Raw genomic sequence first — 9,160 nt, 5'->3', positions numbered from 1 at the left:
GGGGTCGAGTCCCGCATCGGGCTCTCTGCTCAGCAGGGAGCCTGCTTCCCCTCTCTCTCTCTGTCTGCCTCTCCATCTACTTGTGATTTCTCTCTATGAAAAAAAAAAAATACATTTAAAAAAAAAAAAAGATTCTCCCTCTCCCTTTGCCCTCCCGCCTCCCCCACCTCTGCTGTGCTCTCACTCATGCTCTCTCTTTCTCTTATAAATTAATTAATCAATTAATTAATTAATAAAAAGTAGAGCCAACGTCAGACACCTGGCTGCCTCAGTTGGAAGAGCACATGACTCTTAATCTCAGGGTTGTATGAGTCCCACGTTGGTCTAGCAGTAACTAAACAAAATGGAAACAAAAACACTTTAAAAAAAACAAGAGGGGCATCCAGGTAGCTCAGTCTGTTGGGTGTCTGGCTCTTGATTTTGGCCAGGGTTGTGGTCTGGGGGTTGTGAGATCGAGCCCTGTGTGGGCTCCATGCTCGGTGTGGAGCCTGCTTGGGATTCTCTCTCCCTCCCCCTCTTCCCCACCCTGCTCTCTCTCTGTCTCTGTCTCTCTCTCTCTCAAATAAATAAAATCTTAAAAAAAAAAAAATAAAAGAAGTAGAGCCAGTAGATTTGCTGATGTGCTGTGCGCAGAGGGTATGTGTGTGTGTGCACACGAGGGTGCGTGTGCACACAGGACGGGGGTGGGGGTGGGGCATCAGGCAGTTACTCCCCTCCTGGGGTTTTTGAGCAGCTAGAGGATGGCAGGCCTGTCACCGAGGTGGGGAAGGCTGAGGGTAGAGTGGGCTTGGGAGCACCATTTGGCGTTCCCCCAGCGATGTATGAGGGTTCCAGCCTCTCTTCCTCCTCCCTAACTCCTGTCATTGTCACTTTTTGATTCCAGCCATGCTAGTGGGTGTGAAGTGGTGTCTCATTGTAGCTTCGATTTGCATTTCCATAGTGACTAATGATCTAGAGCATCTTTTCTCGGGCTTGCCGACCATTCTTACTTACATCTTTGGAGAAATCTCTATTCAAGTTCTTTGCCCGTTTTAAAAATTGAGTTGACTTTTTATTATTATGGAGCTGTGTTATTTATGTATTCTAGGTACTGGTCCCTGAACAGACGTATGACTTGCAAATATTTTCTCCCAGTCTATTGGTTGCCTTTCCATTTTTTTTTCCCTAGGAACTCTTTTTATCTTTAAGATTTTATTTACTTGACAGAGAGAGAGAGATCACAAGTAGGCAGAGAGGCAGGAAGAGGGAGGGGGGAAGCAGGCCCCCCGAGAGAGATCCCGATGTGGGACTCAGTCCCAGGACCCTGAGATCATGACCTGAGCTGAAGGCAGAGGCTTTAACCCACTGAGCCACCCAGGTGCCCCGCATTTCCACTTTTTTTTTTTTTAAAGATTTTATTTATTTATTTGACAGAGAGAGATAACAAGTAGACAGAGAGGCAGGCAGAGAGAGAGAGGGAAGCAGGCTCCCTGCTGAGCGTAGAGCTCGATGCGGGACTCGATCCCAGGACCCTGAGATCATGACCTGAGCCGAAGGCAGCAGCTTAACCCACTGAGCCACCCAGGCACCCCCCATTTTTTTAAATAGTAAGTCTTCTCATTGTAATTTGTTTTAATTTTATTTTTAAGGCCTTTTTTTTTTTTAAGGTTTATTTATTTATGTAATCTCTAAACCCAGTGTGGGGCTCGAACTCAGCACCCTGAGATCAAGAGTCACAGGCTCCTCTGACCGAGCCAGCCAGGCGCCCCCGACCTTTTCACCTTTTTGGTAGTAACCTTTGAAGCATAAATGTCTCTAAATTTGAGAAAGCCCAGTTTATTTTTTCCCTTATTTCTTATGCTTAGGGTGTCATGCCTGAGAAATCATTTCCTAGTCACGAAGGTTTACTCCCGTGTTTTCTGGTAAGAGTTTTATAATCGTAGCACTTACATGTGGGTCGTTGGTGCCTTTTGAGGGAATTTCTGTATACGGTGCAAGGTAAGGGGCCGGCTTCATCCTTGACATGGGACGATCCGGTTGCCCCAGAACCCTCGGTCCACTTCTTTCCCACTCTGTATGTCTTGATACCTCTGTCAAAACGTAACTGACCTAAGTGGGAGGGTTTCTTTCCGAACACTTTGTTCTGTTCCGCCGCCTACACATCTCTCCTTAGCCGGTCCCACCGTGTCTTGTTTGCTGTAGCAAAATCCAAAAGTGTGGGTCCTTCTCAAGAGGATTTTGCCTATTCTGGATCCTTTGCAGTGCCCTACAAATTTTAGGAGCAGCTTGTCAATTTCTGTGAAGAGCGCAGGATTTCTTTCAGTGTCAAATTTCTCTCAGGGATGTTTTTTTTTTTTTTTTTTAAAGATTTTATTTATTTATTTGTCAGAGAGAGAGAGCACAGGCAGAGAGGCAGGCAGAGTCAGAGGGAGAGGCAGGCTCCCTGCGGGGCAAGGAGCCCGATGTGGGACTCGATCCCAGGACGCTGGGATCATGACCTGAGCCGAAGGCAGCTGCTTAACCAACTGAGCCACCCAGGCGTCCCTCAGGGATGTTTTTGAACAGTGACGTTTTGCGCTTTCCCAAGTACAAATTCCATACTCCATTTGTTAAATTCGTTCCTAGGTGTTTTATTATTTTTTGATGCTATCGTAAATGAAATTGTTTTCTTAATTTCATTTGCAGATTATTCATCACTAATGTATAGAAATATACAAATGGTATTTGTATATTGATCTGGTGTCCTGCAATTTTATTTGTTTTAATAGTTTTTTAGTGGATTCCTTAGGATTTTCTATATACAACATCTGTATCGTCCGCAAATTGAGCTTACTTCTTCCCCTTTCTAATTTGGATGCCTTTACTTCTTTTTCTTGCCTGATTGCCCTGAATTGAACTTTCAACACAACATTGAACAGAAATGGCAGGAGAGGACATCCTTTTCTTCCTAATCTCCAACGGGATAGCTTCCAGTCTTTCACCATTAAGTATGATAACAGCTGTGGGTTTTTAGTAAATGCCCTTCATCAGACTGAGGAAGCTCGCGTCTGTTACTAGTGTGTTGAGCATGTTTTCATGAAGGGCTGTTAAATTTTGTCAGATGTGTTTTCTCTGCTTGTTCAGACAGTTGCATGGTTTTTCTTCCTTTTTTTCCTATCGTTAGTCTGTGTTACATTAGTTGATTTTCAGGTGTTAAAACACCCTTGTATTTCTGGGATAAATCTCACTTGTTCAGAGTATGGAATCCTGTTTGTTTGTTGCTGTGTCGTTTGCTAGTACTTTGTTGAGTATTTTTGCATATCACAGGTGTTATGAATATCTGTATTTGTAAGAAACACGTGCGTGCATGTGCACACGCACGTGTGTGTGTGTGTGTGTGATCTTTTCTCATGATGCCTATCTTTATGTTTCGGCGGGTCAGACAGTGTTGAACAAGAGAGGCTGCTCAGGGGCACCTGGGTGGCTCAGTGGGTTAAAGCCTCTGCCTTCGGCTCGGGTCATGATCCCAGGATCCTGGGATCGAGCCCCGCATCAGGCTCTCTGCTCAGCAGGGAGCCTGCTTCCTCCTCTCTCTGACTGCCTCTCTGCCTACTTGTGATCTCTGTCAAATAAATGAATAAAATCTTTAAAAAAAAAAAAAAAAAGGCTGCTCAGCTTCTCCTCCCGCGCTCACCTGCCTCAGGTGGGAAGGGCTGGGTGGTAGCTCAGAGCTGGAGCCCAGGCGGTGCCAGCAGAGCTAACAATGGGATGGATGCAGTGTCATCTGTAAAATGGGCCCGGAAACTAGCTGACAGCCTAGAGGCAGTGGGCTGGGCCTTCCTGTTCTGAGCCTTGTGATGGCCAGCAGGGACAGCACCCAAGGGAGCTGCCACATACTGGACTTTAAAGAAGAAGGAGGGACTGTCGGGACCAGCCTGAGGCCCCCAGCTCGAAAACGGTTAGAGCTCAGTTACCGCAGCTCACTGAGCAGCGCCCCCTCCCCGTTAGGCTGCTGGCCCAAACTGCATGGAGAAGAGGAGAGAGAAAAGCAACATCCTTGCCCAGAGGCCTGCATGGTTCCCAGTCAGGCCCTGGTGGAATGACAAGTGCGGGCCAGCTGATGATAAGGACGGGTCAGACCATGCCCTGGAAGGGCCTGTCCCCTCTTGGCGAGGGCTGGAAAAGGCAAGTCCGTTGGGAACGGAGCAGGCCCAAGGATGGGCAGCAGCTCTGTGGGCCCTTTCTGCGCCGGCTCCAGCAGCAGAGTGGGAGGCTCTAAAAATGAAAGCTCCCGGTTTCCCCACCCCTGCCGGGAACAGGAGACCAGCTGGCACTGTGGCACCGGGGGGCTCTGGCAGATCTTCCACTTCAGGTGTCTCCCTAAGCTGGAGTCCTCAGAGTCTCTGTGTGAGAGGAGGTCGCTTCCTTCCCTGACTCAGAGTGTAGCCCCGGTACACAGGCCAGGCAGGCTGCCGTGTGGGGAGTCGCAGCCCCTGGTCTGTTCCCTCTGCAGGCGCACTATTCCCTCTCAGAGCAGCCAATGCTATTTTTGTGCCTGCAGCTCAGTATAGAGGCCTAAGGTCCCTGCGGGAGAGCCCACGGAGCAGGCAAGGAAAGAAGCAGGTGGGCTGCTCCTGCTCATGGCCCACCACCCCCCTTCCCCAGCCCGCGCCAGACCCTTCTGATTAGCGAGCTGGGCAGGCGGCGCCCGCCCAGGAAGAGCCGGCATCTGGTAGGTGACCAGCTCAGCTGCCGGCAGGGTATGATGTCATCTTGGAATCTGTGGTTGCTAGGAAAATTCTGCCTGCAGTGATATTTCGTGGTCCTAGGACCGAGGTGAGAACAGAATGTTCCCAAGAAGATAGGGGAAGGATTTGTAGGGCTTCCCAAGCAAAGGACCCCCCCCCCATCCCAAGAAGTCAGATAATTTGAGGAATTTTCAAGAAGGGAAGTTGTGCTGGTGGGCTGCTAGTGGGGGTTGGGCGGTTCCCTTGGCAGCACCCTGGTGCACCGGTGGCCAGAGTGAAAGCCATCTCTGATGTTATGTCCTTGTGGACGAGCCTTCCTTCTGCAGCACCCACTGCTGGGTACCTCCGCCAGCTCTTGGTGTGGAAGGGCAGTTAGGAGGAGGCGGAGGCCCCCTTTATGGTGTGGAGGAAACCAGCCCACACCTCACCTGGGGCCGGGGCAGGATGCGGCCCTTCCCAAACTCTGTTTCACATGCGGGGGGCCAAGCACACTGGCCCCCTCTTCTGTGGCCTTCCCTGGGTCTGCTCTTGCCATCCTCCCCTGCTGGGGAGAATGCCTCCTGCGGTGCAGAAGGGAAGTATGGCAGAAAGGCCGCAGGCCACCGATTCTTGCTCAGGGCGTGACCAAGAACTCTGCGTTAGAAAAAGGGGAGGGTTGCCTGGCTGGCCCAGTGGGTAGAGCGCGGGACTCGATCTTGGGGTTGTGAGTTTGAGCCCCGCCTTGGGGGCAGAAATGACTTGGAAATAAATTTTTTTTTCTTAAAAACAAATACTGTATAAAGAAAGAGAGACAGAGAGAGAGTAAGGGGAGACAGAAGCAGGCCCCAGGGAGGGCCAGGGCCTGTGAGCGGGGCGGTGCCTGCAGGCTCTTCTGCACCCGGGGCTTTGGGAGGCTGGGCCGGTCAGTGTTTTGAGCTCTTTCCCTCCTCCCTCTCGCCTTCTCTGGCTGCATGTCAGAGCCTGTCTTACGGAAAACAAGACAAAGGAAGTGATTTCATGAGCGTCTGGACCAGAATCTCAAATCCATGATTAAAAATAACAATAATAAAGATGCAGGCCATTATCTATCTCGGTGGGAGCCAGGCTGGCTGCAGGCTGGAAATGGGCCCGGCTGTGCTCCTTTGAGCAGGTGCTGGGTTTGGGCAAAGCGGGCTGGCTGTTGGAAGTCCTAATGGTCCAAAGGGATCAAGACACAAGCCTTGACAAGAAAGATGGAGGTTCCTCGTGCCCCTGACTTTGGTGACCTTGGAGCAAGGGATATGAGCAGAGCTCCGCTGGAGGACCAGCAGCCCTGGGTTCTTGTCATGCAGCCTGTCAGTGGGTGGCCCTGAGCCAGCCTCACCCCGACAGCCCCCTGCCACCTAGGGCAGGTTGCCTGCATGTCCAGGCTATCCGGAAGGCCCAGAGAGGAGGTGGGCTGCCGTGGAAGCACTGGGGACTAGGGAGGACCACACTAGGGCCGACAAGGCTGTAACGGCCCCAGCCGCCTTGCAGTGCCGGGTCTGACGGTTCTTCCCTCCCCGCCCCCATCTGCAGGTGCCGAGGATGTGGTGATGGCGTTTTCCAGGTCGGAGACGGAGGACCGGAGGCAATAGCGGTGAACCCCTTGGAACACCCTGGAAGCTGCCAGAAGATCTGTGAGGACCTCGACCAGCTGAGTGGCGGCAGATGACCTTCCCGGTTCCCCCTGCCCTTACACCCCCACCCCGCCCCGCCCCACAGTCACTCAGCAGGGCTGGCATCCAGGGAGCCACCGGTGGTGCAGTTACAATTGGCTTGAAGGGACGGACTCCTGATTGGCTGCAGAAAGAAACCCTTTTATTTTTAAATCTTGACCAACAGACACCTTTTATTTTTATTTCTGACTTTTTTTTTTTTTTTTTTTTTTAATTTGCGCCTCCGTGTATGGCTTCCCAGGAAGCTCTCCGAGATCTGGTGCTTTATTTAGGTCACTTTTTAGGAATGTGAAGAGTCCTGATTGGCTGCTTAAACTGGAAAAGGATTTTGATTGGCCGGCTAGTGGGAAATGGTTTTTTTCTTTGATTGGCTGCAGGTGTTCTGCTGATAGCAACAGCTTCTCTCTTTTGAATGCTGAAAACAGGGTTCGGGACATTGGTTGTTATATTTGACTTGAAAAGGAAAAAAAAAAAAAAGAAAGAAAGAAAAGAAAGAAAGAAACCAAGTGCGCTCTGCAATATTTATTACACAAAGCTTGCTGCTGCTTCCCCAAGTTTTGTTTGTGTTTGCCTTTGATTGGCTTTTGAGATGTGTGTTTGGTTTCTCATTGGCTCATCCATGACTCCCGTTGCCACGGGCTGCCCCCGCCCCGTGGGGGATCCACCGGGAGAGTGTGTTTGCTTTAATGACCGCACCTGGCTGCCCTGGCCAGGGGACCCCCAAGACCTCATACAGGGTCTACAGCTGGAAAGCAGAGCCCCCGAGGAGGTTTGTGCCGTCCTGAAGGCGCAGGCTAGAGCTTAGAGGTGACCACCAGGCAGGATTTACGGGCATCGCTTCCATGGCTTGGCAAGCAGCCAGCTCCCCACGGTGGTGGGGGTGGGGAGTTGTTCATCCCCATCTGGGCCTCTTGGGGCTGCCGGTGCTCAGCTGAGGGGCACCGCTCTGGACGGCTGGGGCTTCTCCTGTAAAGGGCAGGAGCTGCTCCCAGCCCTGAGACCCCACAGTGCAGCAGAGGTTTCTGCCTGGGAGCCCAGAACCTCGCAAAGCTTGGCCCATAAAGCCGGGGAGACCTTTGGCTCTAAACCCCCAGCCCTGACCTCCGCTAGCCAGGCTCCCAAGGTGTGGGCCGCTGGGCAGTAGGGCCTAGCCAGCCCTCGGAGTTCTCGGATCCCAGGCCGGTGCCCCTCACTGCACCGCCTCCAAAAGGGTCTCTCTCCATGTCAGCCTGGAATGGACAGAGTCACCGTTTATTTATGAAGTGCCACCTGAGACAGCTGGCTGCGCCATCACTGAGCGGGTCCCACCCGGCTGGCCCTCAAGCCAGGTCCCCAGAAACACGTTGCCGAGCAGCCGTATGTGAAGGGCTGGAAGAAGCCCAGGGTCTTCCCCCCTGTCCTCCCCGTGCGCTTGGGGCTAGCCTGCCCTTCTCCCTGTATCTCTCACCAGAGCGGAACCCAGGAGGGGAGGCGGAGAACGATGCAGGCCTCAGGGACGGGGGCCTCCACCCTCCTCCGAGACAGTAAATGGCTGAGGCCCTCTTTTTGCCCCAGGTATCCCGAGCCAGGAGAAGACCCTAGGAGCGAAATCTCCCCCTTCTCAGGGCTAGGGCTGTCCTGGATCACAGGAGCTGCCTCAGGACCATGTGGGCAGTCGTGCTGTGCTCTGAGCATCGTCTGGGCCTTGCCCCAGGAGGACTTGCGTGTCACAGTATCCATGACCCTGACCTCCACACGTGGGCCCCTGGCCCTGGTCAGCTGACCTGGTTAGGTTACCCTGCAAAGACTGTTGGTCCCCAGGGAACAAGGACCGTGGGGACTCCAGCAGGGGCCTGACGGCATCTTCTTGCAGGAGCCGTGGCGCGTGTGCGCATCCGCAAACACACTCCCAGCTCCGTGGCCTGCAGCCCCAGCTGAGCCCCTGGGGAAAGGGGAGCTTTTTCCCAGTGCCCTCTCCCAGGCTGTGACATCTGCCAGCAGGCATCAATGGCGTGTTGCCATCTGCCCCCTCTTCGTACCTGTAGCTCCCGTAAAGGGTCCATGTCCTGGCCAGTGGTGTGTACTCTGCCCCAGCCTGCCCTCGTCAAGGTCACGGGCCTGCCACTTAAAACAGCGATGGCCGAGATCTGTCTGAACGGGAGAAGTGAAGGTGTTGCTGTGGCTCCATATTTCAATGAAAAATATATCTGTTGGAGAAAAAAAATTAACAATAAAGATTTTTAATAGCTTGGTGTGTGAGCTGAGTTATGTCCCTCAGAACTGGGTGCACTTACTGCTTTCCCCACGTCACATGGGCTCTGAAGCTGGGCCCTCTCTCCTCAAGGAGGCACCGCAAGGAGGGTTGAAAACACCATGTTTGCTGGTTTAATTGCGACCTGGAGCAGAACTCAGGCTTTGGAAGAATTCCAAGGTCTCCCCAGCCTAGCTGGCAGGGCCACAGAAGGCTGAGACCCCTTTTGGACCTGGAGATTCTAAATATCATCCTAGATTGGACAGGTCAGTAGTCTTCAGAGGTGACCTCGCCCTCTCTCTGTTCCAGAGCAGATGCCGAGCACCCTAGAAGGTGCTCCCTTCTACCCTACACACCGGCATCCTGTGTGATGGCAGTGGTCTCCGGCTGCTTGCAACACAAGTCCAAACAAGATATCCGGTCCTTCCGTCACCCCAGAAATGGGAGATTTGCTGGTATTCAGCTGTATTTTCAAGTTTAGAAGCTGAAATCATTTCTCCTTTAGGAATTTTTGCTTTGGAAGCATTTTCTAGAATCTTTCATTTCCA

At 52.2% G+C, this 9,160-nt stretch overlaps 1 protein-coding gene across 1 annotated transcript in view; it reads left to right on the top strand.

Annotated features, from left to right (window-relative positions):
* The window catches only part of CTNNBIP1 (catenin beta interacting protein 1), a 47,173-nt gene extending 38,564 nt beyond the window's left edge, over positions 1-8,609 (top strand). Inside the window, exon 5 of the mRNA XM_059375146.1 lies at positions 6,243-8,609. Coding sequence (XP_059231129.1) covers positions 6,243-6,301 — 59 coding nt within the window. The 3' untranslated portion in view covers positions 6,302-8,609. The remainder of the gene's footprint in view (positions 1-6,242) is intronic.
* The last annotated feature ends 551 nt before the right edge of the window (positions 8,610-9,160 follow it).

This window comes from Mustela nigripes, chromosome 14 (genome assembly GCF_022355385.1).
Source record: "Mustela nigripes isolate SB6536 chromosome 14, MUSNIG.SB6536, whole genome shotgun sequence".
In the NCBI taxonomy this organism is placed as follows: domain Eukaryota; kingdom Metazoa; phylum Chordata; class Mammalia; order Carnivora; family Mustelidae; genus Mustela; species Mustela nigripes.
The sequence above is the reverse complement of the archived record's forward strand: the minus strand, read 5'-3'. Positions and strand labels throughout refer to the sequence as shown.